Raw genomic sequence first — 21,148 nt, 5'->3', positions numbered from 1 at the left:
CGTAATAAAACCTGCATTTCCTTTCAGGTGGTGATCTCCCATATGATCACACAGTTTTCTCAGTGTGACAGAATAACCATTGCTGTTGCAGCAGCAGCAGCACAGCTCTCCCTCCCTCTCTCTCTCGCTCTCTCTCTCGCACTGACTGGCATCGCGATACTCCGGAGCGTCTGGAGCAAATTCATCCATCAGTGCGTGCCTCGGCTTTTCTGTGTGTCCACAGTGTCCACACATTCCCGATGGTTGAAAATGAATGCGCATGATGCACGGAAAAAAGTCGTGAACGGCGTCTGTGCGCCTCAGCAGCAGCAGCAGCAGCAGCAGTCATCACGGCCTGCTGTAGGGAGCAGTAGCAGGAGCAGGAAAGATGCGGCGCTGTTTCATACACTCATGTGAGAGAGGGGAAAAAGGGTGTCATCATGAATTGTAATTACGGGGCTTGTATCCAGGAAGAAATAAGGCTTCTTTCTTTTCATCTATAAGGCATACCCTGGGTGTGTTATTATTAGTATCCCCGGGGTGACAGGGTGGGGAATTAAATGCTGTCTTTAAGAAAATATATGGGGGAACAAACGGGCATGAACGGGGCTGTGCATGAGCCTCACACCGCTATCACATCATGGGAGGAGGTGCCAATCACGCTGGAGATGATGGAGGCCTAATTAACGCGCTCAGTCTGAACATAACGCGCAATTTGTTCTTTGTAGGGATGTGATGGAGGATGAATGTCGGAGGACGGTGGCTTTATTCCGACTGTGAGGCGTCTATTTCCCATCAACACCCCTCCTCCTCCCCCTCCTCCTCTCCCCCCCACCCATAAAAACAGCTGGACGGTCTAACGCACGGCTGGATCCGTGCACCGACGGCGCATTTGAAGGCGCCACCCCAAAACGGTGAGTGTGTCTTACCCTCTCCATGGTCGATAGAGATCGGAGGTGAAGGCGCGCCGCTGCCCGGTTCACTCCATCAGAGCACCGGAGACACGGAGGCTGCAGCTTTATCCCCGGTTACAGCCCCGTTACCAGCCTGCCCCATCCCCGAACCCTCCCTCTCTGCTTTGGGGAGCGACGGCTCGGCTGTGGCCGCTGCGTCAAACTGCACGCTGGAAACACGGACAACATCCGGCCTGGGACCTTCACAATAAAACAGCATGCAAGTCTGCAAACGGCTTAATTCACAATTCAACCTGACACCAATGACTCCAAATGTACATTACAGCTGCTCAAATAATAGAACTTACTTATACTTAGTGCAAGACTAATAACAAGCCTCCACCACAGCCACTTCCTGGTTGATCCGATCAGGAAGTGCCAAAAACTGCAGTTTTCAGAGTGTCCACTAGGGGCAGGTTTCATAACAGAGCAGTGTCTCATTGACCCCCATGTTAAACAGGCCATTTTCACAGCATCATTAAACCTGTTTAAGGCCTGGTACAAAAAAACATTATAGTCTGTATTTTTAGGTCATATCTCCATGACAACACTGAGGGGGTGATTTTTTTTGCACCAGGCTAGTTTTTATTTTATTGGAGGTTAAAGTTTATGAATAATTAGGGGCGTGGCCTCTTGAGTGACAGCTAGCCGCTGGCCCTCACTTCTCCTCTGAGGTAAACGTCAGCCAGATGGACGTATGCCCCTCCCCCCAACGTCACATACATGCCCTTTTTTGGTATGAGGAAATGAGGTGGAGTCAAAGTCTGACAAGATGGCGACTCTCGTAGGCGAGGAGGATCGGATCAAGTTGAGAGAACGGACCTCGACTGAGACGCTACTTCCATTTTTTATACGATCTGTGCCTGAAATCGATGTGTCCAAATTTACGTGACGTACATTTAGCTGCTCAAATAATAAAACTTACTAATACTTAGTGCAAGAATCTTGCAAGTACATAACCACAACACACACACACACACACACACACACACACACACACACACACACACACACACACACACACACACACACACACACACACACACACACACACACACACATACACAGTTTTGTTTTTTTGTCCTTAAAATGGAAATGATCATTGTTCTTTCTTATCATTGTTGCTACCAAACATATTTTGTCATAAGTTTCTCATCACTTTTATTATGTTCTGCATTTTGTGTATTTTAAAATCTCGATAATTTTGTGAATTGTTTTACGGTGGACGATTCAAATATGCCCTCTGGGTTTTTCCCCCTTTTCCTGCACAGTTAAACGTTTTTGTTGTTGTTGTAATTTCAACGCATGTTTTTAAATTGTGCAAACAATAAAATAAATAACTCTGCTATCTGAACTAGAACAAAACATAAAGACAAACAAGTTGAAACTCTTATTGTGAAGACAAACAGCAGTGCTTCCGGTCCCCTGCCGGATGTCGCTGTGCACCTTGACGCCTCTCCTCCTCGGTGAAGATGCAGCTCTTAAAGAAACACACCTGCAGCCTCCACACCAGCTCCTCACACTCACTCCTAACTGCACTTTGTTGCACTTTTACACCTTTAAACATGAAACAAATGCACATCATGAGAGTGACAATGGTTTATTTGATTTATTCTCACTGTGGCGAATGAAACTTACTAAAATAAATAAACAGTTACGCCCTCTGGTGGCTCAATTAGGGAACTGCAAACACTCACACTATAAGGTTTGAGCCCAAATGTGGAGATTTTAATTAAAATTTTATTTTGAAGCTGAAAGTTAGGAGCAGCTTTAAAAGGTCAGTCAGCAATAAACAACTTTTAAATGAGCAGAAGTTTTGTTAAAATAAATTAAGTGTTCAGTCTTGAGGGGTTTTGGTCTGACAGCCAATCAGATCGCAGAGGAGGCGGGTCTAAGGAGGAGGTGATGTAATGTGTAGAGAGGCTGATGAGATTCAAAGTGCATCCACATTTAATTAAATATATACATATATATATATAAATAAAAGAGTCTGCAATGATAAACAGCAGCTTTGAGCGGATGACTCTAACTTACTGTTTTGTTTTAGTTTTACACAGAAATACTGTGAATATTGTGTGTTTTTTAAGAATCCCACTTGATTTGTGCATCTCTTTAAGGACTCTGAGTATTTACAGGAATAAATGGGAATTTACAGGAATACGTACATGTGAATTAAGAGGAATATATGTGAATTAAGAGGAATATATGTGATTTAAGAGGAATATATGTGAATTAACAGGGATATATGTGAATTAACAGGAATATATGTGAATTAACACTTATATATGTGAATTATGTGAATAAACACTACTATATGTGAATTAACAGGGATATATGTGAATTAACAGGAATATATGTGAATTAACAGGGATATATGTGAATTAAGAGGAATATATGTGAATTAAGAGGAATATATGTGAATAAACACTAATATATGTGAATTAACAGGAATATATGTGAATTAACACTAATATATGTGAATTAACAGGAATATATGTGAATTAACACTAATATATGTGAATTAACACTAATATATGTGAAATAACAGGAATATATGTGAATTAACAGGAATATATGTGAATTAACAGGAATATATGTGAATTAACAGGAATATATGTGAATTAAGAGGAATATATGTGTATTAAGAGGAATATATGGGATTGACGGTGGCCCTGTAGGAGCACCCTCAATGTCATTGTACCTTGTGCGTCGACAATAAAGGCTTTCTTATGTTATCTCTTATCTTAATATGAATAAACATAAATACATAAATGTATTAAATCTTGCACTCTGCACAGATAATTGCAGCAGAGCTTTTACGGCCACATCCATCCTTATTTGTGCTAAAACTGTATTTTATGTGTTGATATTACATGTTTGTGCATCACACGCGTCTGTATCCATGAGTCTGAACATTTCTAAATTAATCCAGTGCGTCTGAGCTGCGTCGTAATAAACACTGTCTTGATCCAGGGTCGCTTCCTGAAGACGTCTTTATTATGACAGCGGGCGAGTGAGTGACAGCGGGCAGCTGCACACACCAGGGGAGGAGGCGCCCCGTGGGGTCACAGGAGGTCAGCGGATCCCAGGAATGCTGATGGGAATTTCCCTGAGCGGCGGCCACGGGAGCATCTCCTCAGCGGCACGACAACAACAACAACAACGCCACCGACGAGCTGGTCCCTGGGGAGCCGTGACAGTGGACAACAGGCCCAGTGTGTCTGCAGAGACACAGTGACCTAAGAGGAGGAAGAGGAGGAGAAGGAGAAGGAGGAAGAGGAGGAGAAGGAGGAGGAGGAAGAAGAAGAGGAGAAGGAAGAGGAGAAAGAAGAGGAGGAGGAGAAGGAAGAAGAGGAAGAGGAAAAGAAGGAGGAGGAAGAAGAGGAGGAGGAGAAGGAGGAGGAGGAAGAAGAAGAAGAGAAGGAAGAGGAGGAGGAGCAGGAGGAGGAAGAAGAGGAAGAGGAGGAGGAGGAGGAGCAGGAGGAGGCTGGGAGTACAAAAATACACCCAAACAGGATGACCAGCCATTTTGATAATCGTTGTTTTGTTTTTTAAAGAAAAAAAATGTCCAAATTCTTTAATTTTAGCGTCTCTAACGTGAATATTTTCTGGTTTCTTTCCTCCTCTGTGACAATAAACTGAATGTCTCCGTGTTGTGGGCCAAACAGGACATTTGGGGAACGTCAACTTGGACCGATCAATATTTTTAGAGCAAGTCGGCCAATGTCCAAAGGGTCGGCGGTTCGATCCCCGCCCTGCCCTACTTGTGTCATGGTCGTGTCCTTGGGCAAGACACTTCACCCACCTGGCCTCCTGTGAATGTGTCTGACTGCTGTATGTTGGAGGAGGTGGTCGGAGGGGCTGTAGGCGCTGATTGGCTGCCACGCTTCCATCAGTCTACCACGTAGTTTACCACCACCGTGTGTCTGTGTGAATGATGGAATCTGGACTCTGTAAAGCGCACTGAGCACTGAGAAAGACGCTATATAAATCTAAGCTATAAGAAGAAGAAGAAGAAGAGGAAGAGGAGGAGGAGAAGGAGAAGGAGGAAGAGAAGGAGGAGGAAGGGGAGGAGAGGGAGGAGGAGGAGGAGGAGGAAGAGAAGAAGGAGTCGATAAATAATTTAGAGGAGAGAAGGAGGAGGAGGTGGAGAAGAAGGAGGAGGAGGAGGAAGAAGAGAAGGAGGAGGAAGAGGAGAAGAAGGAGTCGATAAATAATTTAGAGGAGAGAAGGAGGAGGAGGTGGAGAAGGAGGAGGAAGAGGAGGAAGAAGAGAAGGAGGAGGAAGAGGAGAAGAAGGAGTCGATAAATCATTTAGAGGAGAGGAGAAGGAGGTGGAGAAGAAGGAGGAGGAAGAGGAAGAGGAGGAGGAGGGGGGGAAGGCGGAAGAGAAGTAGGAGGGGGGGTGAGGAAGAGAAGGAGGAGGGGGGGAGGAGGAGGAGAAGGACGAGAAGAGGAAGAGGAGAAGGAGAAGGAGGAGGAGGAGGAGGAGAAGAAGAAGGATTAGTCGATAAATAATCGAGAGGAGAGAAGGAGGAGGAGGAGAAGAAGGAGTCGGCGATAAATAATCGAGAGGAGAGAAGGAGGAGGAGGAGAAGAAGAAGGAGGAGTCGATAAATAATAATGAAAGCGATGGTTAGTTGCAGCCCTGCTGTTCTCCACTGATAATCCTACCTCTTTACACCGTATTATGACTTATTGGAGCGTTCGCAGTGAAAATAACTTGATCAAGAAGTTTGTTTTCAGGTTTTAAATTAAATCTTTATTTGAAGATGTTTCTGATTTCACACTGAAGACGCTGCATGAATGAAAACTTTATATTTATATTGTTGTTTTTGAGCGCTTTAAATCTAACGTTGACCACAGAGAGGAACACACAGCACGACACGAGGAGCCTGTCTCCGCTTATACATACGCTTCATGTAATTCAGTGAGAGGAACCCATCTGGATATCTGTGTCAGTGTGTGTGTGTGTGTGTGTGTGTGTGTGTGTGTGTGTGTGTGTGTGTGTGTGTGTTAAGGCTGTCAGAGCGTGCTGTATTAAGTTTGTATGGGCAGATTCTGTGGAGGCTCTGCAGGCAGATTATTCTGGACTTCTGGTTGCGGTTCAGCTGCGACTTTTTCCTCTGTGGGGAGGGAGAGAGAGAAGAGAAGGATTCACTCAATAAAAACAATAAAACACCAACAATAACACGCGGATCATACGTCAGACTATTCACCTTTATCTTCTTCAGCTTTCTGTGCCTCCGGTTGGAACTGCAGCTCTCCGTTAGGACCCGCAGGAGGCTGCCCGTCTGCTGCCTGCTGCTCCTTCTGCCTCTGGGACATCTCTAATACTGCCTGGAATTGGACAAAAATGCAATTAAATAATAATAATAATAATAATAAACTTTATTTCATACAGGATGCAGCTCAAAGCTCTTAACATTAAAAGCAACAAGACAAAAATGAAGAGAAGTAAAACACAAAACATGCGCAAATCAAACAGTGGCACACAAAGAGAACAGCGCTTATAACATTGATATATAAGAGAAGAACAAAAAATTAAACAGTTAAAAAAGATAAAGGAACTAAAGTGATGAACAAACAATAGAAGCAGACAAAGGTATTGACCAACTCATGCAATAAAACAATGAAATAGAATAAAAAATACTGTAAAAAGGAATAAAATGTCTCTACAGTTAGCCTACTTCAGGCAAGAGCATATGCCATTAATTAATGTCACACTCGCTACGCCACATTACAAAACGATGAGCTGCCACATCTGGGAAAGTCACGGGCGTAGGAAAGCCTACTTATGTTGTTTGTTTTTTGGAAAAACGCTCCCAGCGCTTCCCGGCCTCAAAAACGTACAAAAAAACATGTAAACTTCTGTTTACGTGAGGGGCAGAGAGCACGAATTCAGTGTCTGGCTGGGGAGATTAATCCGACTTTCAGAGTTGGAGATCCGACGGCACGAGCGCGGAGGGGTTCGGATTAAAATTCTAACTTGGAGCTCGGAAATTTCAACAGTCGTGCACAACTTGAATGCACCATCAGGCGTAGCACACAAACGGCGGGCTCTCAGTGCGCGCTGCAATGTACATAAGTCTAACTAACGAACATTAATCGTCCGTTTTACCGCCGATGTTCGTTGCCCCATGTAGGGAAAGTGTGTGTGTGTGTGTGGGTGGGTGTGTGTGTGTGTGTGGGGTCCTGCTCCCCCCGTCCCCAGTGCCATCTGTGCATGGCATGTTCAGATGACAACAAAAGGCTTGAGTGACGTGGACGGGACAGTCTACCTGCTGGTACTCCCTCCTCTGGGCCTCCAGGGCTTTGCCTCGCTCCTTCAGCAGCTCCTGCTCCTGACGCAGAGTCTCCGCCTTCCTCTTCAGCTCCTCCTCTCTGTCCCGGAGTTCCACCTCGAATCGCTGCAGCTCTTCCTCCGTGTACACCGGGTTGGTCTCCAGAGTCTACGGAGAAAGCGGCTATTCACACGACTGTTGGAACGTTATGGGGCTCGTTAAGGCTAAACCGTCTCCATAGATACGTGCATCCGTCTCCATCGTACAGTGTATTGTGGGTATTGTAGTCTGACAGTGTTATACCTGCAATGCTAAATTCCTTTAACTAAATGCAACATTACTTCTGTTCACAGCAGACACTTCAGGGAGCAGCTCCAAGTCTGTAAGAATAGCTTCACCCGTTTAACTTCACCACCCACATTCTCCCAGCATGCCCTGGGATTTGAACCGCAGACCCAAAAAAATCGCCCGCCCACTTCCCCCGACCTCCAAAGCCACCCTCCGGGCTCTTTACCTCCCACTCTTTGGGATTACTGAACTCCTTCTTCTCCGTGGATTTGAGGAACTCCTCCAGGCTGACGAGACGATCTTTATTCACGTCCACCTTTCAACACAGAAACGGAAGCTGCATCATCGGAGAGCGACTCACGGCGTAGAATAAAAAAAAGAGAGTAAGAGCTCACATTCTTCATGACATGCTCCCTCATCCTCAGACGCTCTTCCTCCATCTCCATCATGTCGTCCTCCTCGTTCTTGGGGTCGTAGACTTTCTCCAGCTGCAGGAGGGAAGCGAACAGATTTTACAGAGCAGCTGCGCACGTCAACGCGGTCGGGTTCAAAACTTTCACTTTGAGAAAAAAGTTATCAGGAAACTCAGACGAAACAGCTGCGTTTTTAGACACATGAGCATCCAGTTTTGATATTCTGTCACAGGGTTTTTAACCCTTTGAGCTCTAAAACAGAAACCAAGCCTACGTTGGTATTTATCGCTTTTTGTGACGTCATTTCTTGGAGAATCTTGAAATGCTTCAGATCCTTAAAGTCTGTACAACCAAAACTAAAAAGGTTACGTACATCATTGAGGAGGAGGAGGAGGAGGAGGAGGAGAAGGAGAAGGAGAAGAACTTTATTAATCCATGGGGGAAATTAAATTACCAATTAAAGTGGATTATTGTTGTGACTGTGAAGGGAATACTTCTGCTGTCTTCACTTTTCTTTTTTTATTGTTGTTGTTTGGGTATATGTCGGCATACGTTTATTTTCTATTTACTCTTTACGTACAAATCTGTCTGTAACAGTCTGTAGCAACTTTGCACTTTATGTCTTGACAACTAAATTTGATTTAAAAACAAAAAAAGTATTTTTGCAAAATTGTGTCATAAACAAAACAAATATTTGATGTTTTTTCATCACATTTTACAAAATAAACACACAAAACATGTTGATCCGAACGATTTCTGTAAACACACTAAGAAAAGGTTTTCTAACACTCCAGACGTTATTTGAACTGTGTATCTTTTCTAGTTTTTGAGATATTCTCAGTTGTATGAGCAAAGTGTAAAGGCGTAGATAGCTCCATCTGCAATAGAACCAGGGGTTTCCCACCAGACGTCACCACAAGCGCACGACGTGATGACGCGAAGGACAGAATCCTTATCTTTCTGCAGCAAAAACGAATAAAGGCTCTGGCTTCTATGGTTTTTTATTTAAGGTGTTTTATAGAGGGTCGTGAAAACAGCAGCTGCCACGGGAGGTCTGTTTTTAAAGGGTTAATAAGCTCGATGTGCTCCACTCTTCCTCACCTCTTTAGTGAAGAGAGCCTCCAACTCCTGCTCATCTAAAACACCGTCTTCATTCGTATCTGAAACAGGGCAGATTACAACTTGATCCATTTGTATTCACATCAGAATAAAAAGGACAGGGGTTGAAAGAAGAGGCGTCACTCACCGTGCAGTTTAAAAAATGTTTTGGGGTTGAACTCCTTAGGATCCAGTCCGTCTGTCTCCTCCCAGACCTCCCGCAGCTGGGCGACACTACCCTGAGGGGGTAGGAAAATACAGCCAAACGTGTAAGAAAGCCTCCTTCACTTCCACAAAAAAAACATTACGGGTGCATCTGAGCGCACCGGAGCGTTGACTTTGGGGTGCTGGCTGTGTTTGTCCTTAAGCTCCTGCAGTCTCTTCTCCTCCCGGTCCCTCTTCTCCTGATCCAGGCCCTTCAGGTACTCCCGCCTCTCGTGCTCCTTCAGCATCTCGTAGCGTTTGAACTCCTCGTGTCTCTCAGCGTCGTAGTTCTCCAGGTCCTTGGTGGCCTGAGACAAAGGGGCCAAGGTCAGATATAACGTGTCTGGAACGATCAGGAACAGGTCTGTGACCCCGTTTTGACCTGGAACCGAAGCGCCCTGGGGTCTGATCAGTGTAATTGTGTTTCTGCTGGACTGTGAGGGGATTCGTCCTCACTTCCTGCTCAGCACATATAAACCGCTGACTCAGCTTTTATTATCTCTGGAGGCTCTTACCGTGGAGATGAGCAGCTCCAGATCTTTGGCCTCAAAGGTGTTTTGATTGTGGGGGTCCAGATGTTCAAACTGCTTCAGCAGGGAGGCGTGGTCCATCTGCAGACCTTCACAGCAGAACACGTCAATTACCAAACACATGACTGCCGTTAGGTCTCTGTGCGGAGGCTACATTCCTCTCCAAATACACGGCGTGTGTATTTGAATTCATGTGGAAGTAATGACATTTTACATGAACATCATTTTGCACAAATGGCGCTTCCATCTGCTCTGATCTGCATCAACGCACATGAACTGATGTTTTTACTCACAGTTATTACAACGAATGTTTGGTGGAATTGCCCCCATTTTAACTTACTATACCCAATTCTCATATCTGTTAATGAAAATGTAAACAGCTTATAGGAAACGTTTGAATATCTTAATGTATTGGAGTTGTTTTTTTCTACTTGCATGCCTAAGAATATGCACTTGTGCAGGTGTATCGGTCATGCGAACACTAAAATAATCAGTTATTGGCAACTGAACGCAGGAGGAAGTCTTTTCTTCTGGTGGCCATCAAACTCTATAATTCATCTCCCCTGGTCAGGTAAGGAACAGTGGAGACACTGTGTCCTGAGAAAATGTCACTTTATATCACTTTATATAATTTTATATCACTTTATATCATCCCTGGATCACTTTATATCATCCCTGCATCACTTTATTTAGTTGTACTATTTAGTTGTTCTGTAACTCAGTTCAGTAAGAAATGCTGCTACATTTTTAACACTGTTATCACTTATCGCTCCTTCTCACTTATTTAGTTTGAACTTATTTTATTTTAATATGCTGCTAAACTGCACACTGCGTATTGTTGTATATTGTATAAACCTACGTTTAACCACAATGTCTGCTGCACTCTGTCACACTTAGTTATTGTTTGATTTATTTTATGTTTTATGCTTTATTTTGATTTGATTATGTTTTTATGCTTATTGTTACTCTGACCCTTTCCCACCTTTGTATTGAAACTGTTGCACAATCATTTCCCTCGGGATAAATAAAGCTTCTTGAAACTTGAATCCTGAATCTTGAAACTGATAATGAGCTGTTGATTAGATGACGGATCAAAAAAGTAACCAACTCAATCTTTTCAATAAATAAGTCTAGTTATTTTTCCAAGTAAAAAAGGAGAGAAATTGCTGGTTACATTTCTCACAAATTCAAAAACATCGAGTTCATTATCTGGATTAAATTTAGTTTTTTTTAGTTATCAGTGGTTCAGACTGTATAATTTTAATGATTTAGTACATATTTAAACTACTGATAATACTACCTTAATGTGTAATTCCGGCGCAAAAACATCTCGTTTTTTTTTAGCACTTACAAACATCAAATAAGCCATCGAGACAGTTTTTTTTTCGTGTATCAACTATTAACGGAGAAATCCGGAGAGTTGCTAACAGCCAGACGTGGCTAAAAGTGATAAGCTTGGGGCAGTACGGTGAAGGCATTAAAACGTCATTTTTAACCACTAATACTGCTGAAAATAACAGCAAACCTCTGCATTAGCATGAGAAGAGTCCCTACACAGAAAACAAAGCACCAAAAACTCTGGGTTCACTAACTATGTTGTTGGTGCTTTGTTTTCTGTGTAAGGACTCTTCTCATGCTGCTGCAGAGGTTTGCTGTTATTTTGAGCAGTATTAGTGGTTAAAAAAGACGTTTGAATGCCTTCACCGTACTGCCCCAAGCTAATCACTGTTAGCCACGCCCTGCTGTTAGCTAGTCTCCCGGATTTCTCTGTTAATAGTTCATAAACGAAAAAAAACTCTCTCGATGGCTTATTTGATGAGTGTAAATGCTGAAAAAGATCATGGGATGATTCTGCGCCGCAATTTCACTTTAAGCATTAGTATGTGTCGTGTGCTTGTCTCTTTCGAATACACCAACCATCAAATGTTCGACCGAAGATCTTTCAACTAGATCTGAGACAATCTATGTAGCATAAAGGTAAAACACACTCTTTCTCTCTGCTGTGGGTGAGTCACTCACTCTGTGTGTTGGTGCTGTCCAGTTTGGCCTTGAGCAGCATCCTGAGGCGAGACACCTCCTGACGCTTCAGCTCATCCAGACGCGTCCTCACATGGTGACTGACCAGGTCCAGCTCTTTACTGAGACGACCGTTCTGACAGAAAAACAAGACGTCCAGGTGAGAACAGGTCAAACGCCAGGTACCTGTACAAAAAAAAAAAAAAAAAAAAGTAAACGGGGAAGCTTTGAGAGCGGCTGACCTTGATGTCCTCTGTGTTGGCCGTCTGCAGTTTCTCTCTGAAGTGAGGGTCCGTCTCCAAAACCTCGATCACCTCTCTGAGATACCTGTCGTAGTACAGGCCGGTGTCCTGCAAGAGTGTGTCGGAAAGGGACAGGTGGTTATTCACAACAAAGTGAATCTCGACCGCAGGACGTGACTGAAGGCTACTGAGGCCATTACCATGTTCTCCTCTGGCACTTCCTCTTTAGCTTCCTGGTTGTCTCCATTGCGATCGATAGGCACTGACCAGACCCCGGCACAGATGGATAGAAGCAGCAGCCAGCCAGGGTTTAAGTTCATCCTCCTTCAAAATAAAATATATGTTACAATCAAGAACATACCAAAGCGACTTCCTGGTTGATCCAACCAGGAAGTGCCAAAATCTGCAGTTCTCAGAGTATCCACTAGGGGCAGGTTTCATAATGGGCAGTTTCTCATTGACCCCCATGTTAAACAGGCCGTTTTCACAGCATCATTAAACCTGTTTAAGGACTGGTACAAAAAAACATTCTAGTTTGTTTGTTCATATCTCCATGACAACAATGAGGGGGGTTTTTGTACCAGGCTAGTTTTTATTTTATTGGAGGTTAAAGTTTATGAAAAATTAGGGGCGGGCTCTCTTGAGTGACAGCTAGCCTCTGGCCCTCACTTCTCCTCGGAGGTAAACGTCAGCCAGATGGACGTGTCCTCCTCCCCCCAACGTCACATACATGCCCTTTTTAGGTAAAAGGAAATGAGGCAGAGTCAAAGTCCGACAAGATGGAGACTCCCGTAGGCGAGGACGACTGGATCAAGTTGAGAGAACGGACCCCGTAGGAGAGGCTACGTCCATTTTCTATACAGTCTATGGTTACAATATTGTATGCAGTAAAGATATATTCTAAGCACGGGGCAGAATAAGAGGCAGAGTTGTGTGACAAATAAAAACTAGCCAAGTCAACTAGCTGTCAGTGGTTCTACATATTAGCCGACATCTGTCGCCGTCGCAATCAATGTGATGTTTGTGTGTGCCAAAATATCTTCAAAAGTAATCCACTTCGACCCTGAGGTGGAATTACTGTTGTTTTTACCTCCAGATAAACACTAATCTGTCTGCGGATATTTGTTTCAAGAACTTGGCCTTAAAAATATCTTTTTTTTTTTTTAAATCGTCTGTGCTTTTTTCATCACAAACTTCTGAGCTCCCTCCGCTGCAGTCGCCTTCCACCAAAGCTCTGGAAAAGTCCCACGTTTATGTTCTGGTGCATTTCATCGGCCAAGAGACGAAACAGGTGGAAAAACTACAAAAGGATGGTTCCGCTTTCCCGTTTTAATGGTAGAAATGCGGTAATGCAGCAGATGTCGTGTTTCCCCGGCAACACTAACGCACATGTTCTGGTCATGTTCTTGTCTTTGGGACTACTGGTCAGCAATCTCCAGAATTCTTTCACAGGTATTATCCTTAAATTTGCAACCTACTCTGCCATCTTCGGTATAGTGCCAGCTGACCAACAGATTATCAATAAGCATTAGAACATTTAACATTTACAACTCTGCTGGCTCACAGAAGGATTTTGTAAAAAAAAGTCTTAAGTTTGTATGTCTTCACCGAGAAGGGGAAACAATAATATTAGATTTCTTAGGTGAAGTTTGGTGCGAAGAAACATTATGAGCAGGGACACTTCTTTTATGAGCATATATTTACAACATTAATGTTTCTTAATGTAATCAATTATGAGCATATATTTAGTTTAACACATAATTAATGTTACTTAATGTAATAAATAATACGATTTAAATACTAAAAGATAAGACTCAAGTTCAAAACACACCTGGGGATATAGTAACCACAACAACCCTGCATATAAAGTCATCATAATGGGATTTTAGTGTAGTTACTTGGTGGTCGGTGTAAATATTGTATGCCGAATTTACAAGGAGACTTTAGAGATTTGTAAAAAGCCTTAGTTTGTATGTCTTCAGATGTGTGTGTCTAAACCGAGAACGGGAAACAATAATATTCGATCTTTTAGGTGGAGTCTGGTGCGATGAAACATTTTGAGCAGGGACACTACTTTTGTGAGCTAAATTATGAGCATATATTTAGTTTAAGACATCATTAATGTTACTTAATGTAATAAATAAGAAGATTTAAATACTAAAAGATATGATTTAAGTTCAAAACACACCTGGGGATATAGTAACCACAACAACCCTGTAAATAAGGGCTCATTATAATGGGATTTTAGTGGAATCAGTTGGTGGTCGGTGTAAATATTGTATGCCGAATTAACCAGGAGAATTTAGAGATTTGTAAAAAGTCTTAACTTTTTATCTTTTTAGATGTGTGAGTCTTCACCGAGAAGGGGAAACAATAATATTAGATTTCTTAAGTGGAGTCTGGTGCGACGATACATTTTGAGAAGGGACACTTCTTTTGTGAGCTAAATTATGAGCATATATTAAGTTTAAGACATCATTAATGTTACTTAATGTAATAAATAAGATTTAAATACTAAACGACATGATTTAAGTTCAAAACACACCTGGAAATCGAGTAACCACAACAACCCTAGCTATAAATAAGGGATCTTCATGTTCAACATTTAGTGTTACAGGTTGGTGGGTGGTGTAAACACTGTATGCCGAATTAACCAGGAGACTTCAGAGAGTTTGGAAAAATAAAAAGTTTTCATGTCTTCATATGTTTGTGTCATCACTGAGGAGAGTAAACAGTAATATCACATTTTTTAAGTGGAGTTTGGCGTGGCGATAAAACAGGACACGGATGCGGATGAAGGGCAGGAGTCAACACAAATAAATGATCTTTCTAATAATAAATTATCTTCCCATGGCACGAGTGAATTATCGTTTGCTTTATACAACATTTTAACCATTATTCACTCTTTGAAATGCCATTTCGCAGGTGATTTAACAGGTTTTGGTTATCGTTTAGCGTAACAATTAGCCGTGAGCTATAAAAACACGATTTCTAGCTGCGTTTTCTATGAATTCTTCCTTTGAACTAAATATTTAAACCCCCAATTAAAAATGTTTTGTAACACAAATGTGTTTAAATAGCTCGTTTCTTACCGCGTGTATGTTTTTAACATCTGATCCGCTGCTTAAAGCACGATCTGCATTCGCGTCGGATAAAAGTGACGTCATGAGTACGTATCGCTGGTCGGCGGATGCTGCCTTCAAGTACCGTCGGAAAAACAAACGTCAATTTCCTTTAACACATTAAAGTGTAATTCCGGTGTAAAATCACCCCATGGTGTTTTTCTACACTTACATTCATCAAATAAGCCATTGAGAGAGTTTTTGTCGTGTAACAACTATTAACGGAGAATTCCCAGAGAGTCGCTAATAGCCGGACGTGGCTAACAGTGATTAGCTCGGGGCAGCACGTGAAGGCATTATAGCGCCTTTTTTAACCTGGGGGAGAATGAGTCTGTGACATGCTGTGCAGTTTAGACAGCATCCTCCTCTCAGACACCGCCACCAAAGAGTCCAGTTTGACCCCCAGGACGGAGCCAGCCTTCCTGATGATGGTGTCTCAAACTGATCCAGTAAAGGGCCGCTGTGGCTGCAGGTTTTCATCCCAACCAAGCAAGAACACACCTGACTCGACCTTTACTGGATCTGTTTGAGACACCTTAAAAATTTTCTCTGGGCGTCTGCTGCCCCAGCACACAACAGCAAAGAAGATGGCACTGGCTACCACCGACTGGTAGAACATCCTCAGCATGGTGTTACACACATTGAAAGACCGGATGTACCTTGTTTTTTTTACCTTCTTTATCTGTTATTAATGTCACTCGCCGGGTTGTTTATATTGTATATAACTTGTATTATGCCTTTTTGATTGCAATAAAAAAAAAGAAGAAGCAAACAAACACGTCAGAAACCGTCAATTTAAAGATATAAATCAGTCACCAACACACTTGTTCCTTTCACTGTCCTTTAAGGTAGTCATTTTCCACCAAAAGTAGATGAATTGTCACAAAAAGCTTAGGAAATCCTGCGAAATCCTAGCCTGTGAATGGTTCGTGAAGGCACCGTCATCCCTTTGGTAAATAAGACACAAACTACAACGTTTCAAACGTTTAATTGCTTTGAAAAATAGATTTGCTGTATATTTAATTCAGTACACAAACACAAAGTCATGGCAGGTTGAAATAAATTAACACAGGAAGAGCCAACAATTGCACGTAATAATAAATAAAATGTATAAATATTGTGCTTCAAAATAACATCTATGGACCTACAATAAACTTGACAGAAATAGATAATAAAATATGGCACATGCAAAACATATAGCTGGGAAAAAAAATGGTTCACAAATAAATTAAGTTCAAAAATAAATTAACAGTCACTCAATAACGTAATCAAATATCAAAACATGACAGAGCATGTCGAGGTCATAGTGAATTTATATCAGTTTGACTGATGGGTTCTGACGAAAGCTTCTGATTGATTCACACTTTGAATGCAACACTTGAGTCGGTGTTTAGAAATCAATCTCCCTCATGTCAGTGGGTGTCCCGGGTCTTTCGTTCTCCACCTCCTCGTCCTTCTCCGTGGGGCCCTGCTGGAGCCCACTCCTCAGCCGCTGCCTCAGGGCGTACTCGATCATGTCACTGTAGCACTGCACCACCGCCTGGGACGAGAGAGAGAGAGTGATTTTTGTCATTTGGCCTAACACGTCCCTCAAAACACAGTTATTCTGGGTCTGTTTGCTTAAAACGGGTTATTCTTGCAACTCTAATCCCTGCAAAACCCAAAAAACCTGAACCCATGGGTGGATTATGAGAAAATGGGCCCCTGGGCGCAGACATGTGAGAGGCCCCCCACTCTGTCAGGGAACAAGACACCCCAACTCAAAGAGTACTTTAAGTTGTTTTGCTTGTCTTTGAAGTAACTCTGGGACTCTCCATGGTCATTTTGTATTTATTTTTAGTTATTTTATGTTTTATAAGTCATTGTTTTGTGTCTCTTTGTTGTCATTTTGGGTCATTTGTAGTCGTTTAGTCTCTTTCAGGTCATTTGATGTTGTTTTTTTATCGGTTTGCGCCTTCCTGTGATCATTTTGCGGTTGATTGTGTCTCTCCACAGTCATCTGCATCAATTTGTGGTTGTTTTGCATCAACTTTTAGTCGTTTTGCTCATCTTTAAAGTAATTTTGAGTGTCCTTTTTGGTCATTTTATCTTTCTATGTAGTTGTTTTGTGTCTCTTTAAAGTCTTTTTGGGTCGTTTGTAGTAGTTTTGTCTATTTGATGTGATTTTAAGTCTATTTTCTGTTGGTTTGCACCTCCTTTTGTTGTTGTTTTTGTCTCTTTGTAGTCATTTTTTGGTCATTATGTGTTTGTTTCTGTTCATTTCGTGTCACTTTTTAAATGTGTTTAGTTCAGCAACATTTTGGGAGTCAGGCTGTCCCCTTGGGCCCCTGGGCCTCTGCCCTAGAGGCCCATCAAGTAATCCACCCATGCCCTAACCTTAAATCTGATCAGCTCAGATAAACAGGCCTGTGTGCAGCCTCACAATTGGCAGGTGTACTCACCAGGTTGGCCTGGCAGAGCTCCGCCAGTGCCTCACTCATTACAGCCAGCTGAACGGGGCCCTTGTTGCTGAGACCCCGCAGAGCACAGTTCAGTGATGCTGCAGCGACAAGTGAGGGCGGCGCTCCCAGAAAGCGGGAGTCACAGGCACACATGGCAGCCAGGGTGTCGCTGTGCCGCCGCAGGGTGGAGGAGAGCAGCCCCTCCTCAGAGTCACCACCGTCTCCGTCTCCGTGTCCTCGATCCTCCACCAAGGCAAGAAAATGTGGGAGGAAGTCCTGCGGAGTCACTGCTGCTGTGTCCCATCGGAGGGTGGCGAGGATGACACGCTCCATCTCCTGATGGAGGGAAGGGACAGGCGTTTAAAAAGGATCAGGTCATTTGGTCATAATGCAGCAAATGTGATGTGAGAACAGATAAAGGATTAATTTATTATCACACTGTGATGGATCCTGGTGGTAAAGTCTGCATTAGAGTTCAGGAAGTTACTTCTTTACATCAAAAAAGGTGATTTCTCTTTCTCATTTATCAAAGTGAACGGACATTTTGAAGTTTTGGACTTTTTTTTTATGAGATTACAGAAGACATTGGAAGACATCATCCTCTGATGGACTCTGGAAAGTTGTGATTGGATTTTGTTTTTCACTTTTTTCTGACATTTCCTGTTTTATCGTCACTTTATTGGATTCTACTTTGACTTTGGTTGTTGTCGTGTGCTTTGTTTCTATGTTTTTGAAATATACCATACATATAAAGTTATTAATATTATTATTCATTCATAGACCAAATAAATGGTTCGAATCCCGGCTGGGGCCCTTCTGTGTGGAATTTGCATGTTTTCCCCGTGCCTGCGTGGGTTTTCTCCGGGTTCTCCGGTTTCCTCCCACAGTCCAAAGACGTGCAGGTGTTCGGTTCATTGATGACGCTAAATTGCCCGTAGGTGTGAATGGTTGTCTGTCTCTGTTTGTCTCTATGTGCCCTGTGATAAACTGGCGCCCTGTCCAGAGTGGACCCCGCCTCATGTCCGATGTCAGCTGGGATCGGCTCCAGCCCCCCGCGACCCCGACAGGGACAAGTGGATGAAGATGAATGAATGAATAATTATCAATTGTGAGATTGATTGATGATGAAAAAAGTCATTGATTACAGCCTTGATTGCTTCTCAGTGTCACCCATGCATCATGGTAACTTGTGAGGCGTCTGTCATAATTCTATCAAGTTGAAACGATTCGATTGATCAGACAAACATGAGTGATTATTGGACTGAAAATGGAAGTTTGAAGTAGGACGTCATCGCCTGAATGGATGCACTGAGGACTCACAATCACAACAAGAGAATGAAACAGTCTTTAAAATACAAAGTGTGTTAAATCATTAATAATAAATAATTATCAAGTATAATAATAATTTCCCCCTGGGATTATAAAAGTATTTCTGATTTGTTTGTTTCCCTTTAAGATCCTATCCGTGTTTATATGTTTGATACAATATACAGGCTGTCACAGCTCTTTAGAATAATAACACTATAAAACGGTATATAATTTGAGAAACTTTTAAAATTAAAGTTTAACTGAGTTTATGGGTTTACACTCAAGTAGGAGTAAGCTCCCCCTGAGCTCAGACGGCGTTGTTTTTGTGGTAATTCTGGGACTCTTCACGGTCAATTTGCATCTATTTGTAGTTATTTTATGGATGCATGTCGTTGTTTTGTGTCTCTTTGTAGTCATTTGGGGTTGTTTTTAGTCGTGGTTTGTGTCTCTTTGCAGTGAAAACTCAAGCTGAGCTCAGACTGCATAGTTTTTGACGTAATAGTTGGAACATTTGCGGTCATTTTGCATCTATTTTGAGTTATTTTATGATTGTATGTCATCGTTTTGTGTATCTCTGTAGCCATTTTGTGTTATTTGTAGTCGTGTTTGTCTATTTGGAGTGATTTTATGTCTTTAGTTTGAACCTCCTTTTGTTGTTGTTTTGTGTCTCTTTGTAGTAATTTTATAGAAAACTCCCCCTGAGCTCAGACTGCATTGTTTTTGACGTAATTCTGGGACTGTTCATGTTCTACTTTTAGTTATTTTATGGATGTTTGTCGTCGTTTTGTGTCTCTTTGCAGTGATTTTGAGAAAACTCCCCCCTGAGCTCAGACTCCCCCTCGGCCCTGACGGTGTGGATGCTGTGTGACTGACTCACCCGCAGGTTCGAAGGCTGGAAGCTGTACTCAGCAGCAGCGCAGAGCGTGTCGGCCGTGACGTTGTCGCACTCTGTGAGTTTGGAGGAGATGAGGATGCAGCCGGCGGCCAGGCAGTACGGCGAGACAGGTAGAGACAGAGAGGCAGACAGGAACCTGTCCATCAGAGAGACAGACAGGGGGAACACCGCCTCATCACAGCCGCACTCACAGCACACCTGGAGAAGAAGCAGAAGAAGGGAAAGATGTGAGGCGTCAGCTGCTGTGATGACCGTAAATCATCCAGCACCATGAAGGGGAAACTGGTCCTACCTCCAGGGCCCATTTGGCAAGCTCCTCCCTGCGCTCTGGCTCCCGCTGGATGAGGGTGATGTAGAGCATGGAGGGCATGTACCTCTCCTCCACGTGAAGCAGCCTCTGGATCACGCGATGCCCCGACACGGTGGGATCCCAGGCAGCCCGCAGCTGAGACGAGCCCATGACGATGTGGCCCTGGTGGGCTCGGACCTCAGTCTGGATCTGGTCCTCAGCCTCCACCTCCTCACACCACAGAGACACAGACACGCCTCTGTCCATCTGCACGGCCTGATGGGTAAAATGTGAACTCGTCCAAATGGGAAAGAAAGGCAGCAGCTAGTGTCCTTCTGAGGAAGCTGTGAACTCCTTTTTTCCCCTGGTGAAGTGGCTTCCTCTGCTGAATATCACCGCTCAACTCTCCTCCCTGACTTTTATATCGCAGGGAGGGAGAGAGAGAGAGAGGGAGGGAGGGAGTGTCACAGGGGGAGGTCGTAGAAAGGGGCGTGGTGCCTCGTGAGCGACATGAAATAATAAGAAGACAACAATATGGTGTGTGCAACAATTGCTCCAACAGGTGGGGAGAGGGAGAAAGACGGAGAGCAGGGGAGAGAGGGAGGCAGAGGGGGGGAGGGAAGAGGAGCAGACAAGTGAGGGAGTGGCCCGCAGGGACGCAGCAACAGCTTGTCTTCGACAGTGAAAGAGAGAAGGGAGGAGAAGAAAAGGATAGGTCACATCCAGACTCTGACAATGGGCATGGATGACAAAAGGAGGAGGGTTTGTTTACAACGTGAGCTCCAGAGGAGATGTGTCAAAGTCTGGATGTTAAATCCTCCTCCAGGACTGATGGAGATATCCCATTTAACGCTTATTCACTTACTCCGCCTTTTAGAGATACTCACCCAAAAATACGTATTATTACTTTAGTGTTAATCGTCTCAATTCCAATATTTTTTAGTTTCCAATAACAGTCTAAATTATAGTTTCCAGGGTTGAAATCCTTGTAATTTTGTATTCAAACCAAAACGTTTCCCCAAACTTTACTCTTTTTACTCCTAAAACACTGATAGTTTTACCTCTGGTGTGTTATTTGTAGTCGTTT

General features: G+C 43.1%; 2 protein-coding genes across 2 annotated transcripts; both read right to left on the bottom strand.

Moving 5' to 3' along the window:
• Positions 1–5,679: 5,679 nt before the first annotated feature.
• Positions 5,680–15,166, bottom strand: nucb1 (nucleobindin 1). The gene is made up of 13 exons (XM_083931781.1): positions 15,099–15,166; positions 12,207–12,330; positions 12,007–12,114; positions 11,768–11,900; positions 9,734–9,837; positions 9,341–9,526; positions 9,163–9,253; positions 9,018–9,076; positions 7,899–7,991; positions 7,730–7,819; positions 7,213–7,383; positions 6,151–6,271; positions 5,680–6,057 (listed from the first exon to the last, which is right to left on the bottom strand). Exons 1-13 carry the CDS (start codon positions 15,116–15,118, stop codon positions 5,972–5,974), a joined length of 1,386 nt encoding a protein of 461 aa, XP_083787907.1. The 5' UTR covers positions 15,119–15,166; the 3' UTR covers positions 5,680–5,971.
• A 1,352-nt stretch (positions 15,167–16,518) lies between these two features.
• On the bottom strand, positions 16,519–20,328 carry ccndx (cyclin Dx; the record flags this gene model as incomplete). Its single annotated transcript, XM_083932016.1, has 4 exons — positions 16,519–16,668; positions 17,570–17,905; positions 19,755–19,970; positions 20,065–20,328. The coding sequence occupies 4 exons, from the start codon at positions 20,326–20,328 to the stop codon at positions 16,519–16,521; spliced, it is 966 nt and encodes a 321-aa protein (XP_083788142.1).
• Positions 20,329–21,148: the final 820 nt, after the last annotated feature.

Source organism: Echiichthys vipera (assembly GCF_963691815.1).
Source record: "Echiichthys vipera genome assembly, chromosome: 17".
Classification (NCBI taxonomy): Eukaryota; Metazoa; Chordata; class Actinopteri; order Perciformes; family Trachinidae; genus Echiichthys; species Echiichthys vipera.
The sequence above is the reverse complement of the archived record's forward strand: the minus strand, read 5'-3'. Positions and strand labels throughout refer to the sequence as shown.

What these genes read in the sequence shown, in the direction of transcription:
- nucb1 (XM_083931781.1), bottom strand. Translation starts at nt 15,118, where the DNA reads ATGTTAAAAACATACACGCG. An exon ending in CCAACACAGAGGACATCAAG is followed by an intron (nt 11,901 to 12,006) that starts GTCAGCCGCTCT and finishes TTTTTCTGTCAG; the next exon opens with AACGGTCGTCTCAGTAAAGA. An exon ending in AACATTTTTTAAACTGCACG is followed by an intron (nt 9,077 to 9,162) that starts GTGAGTGACGCC and finishes GCCCTGTTTCAG; the next exon opens with ATACGAATGAAGACGGTGTT.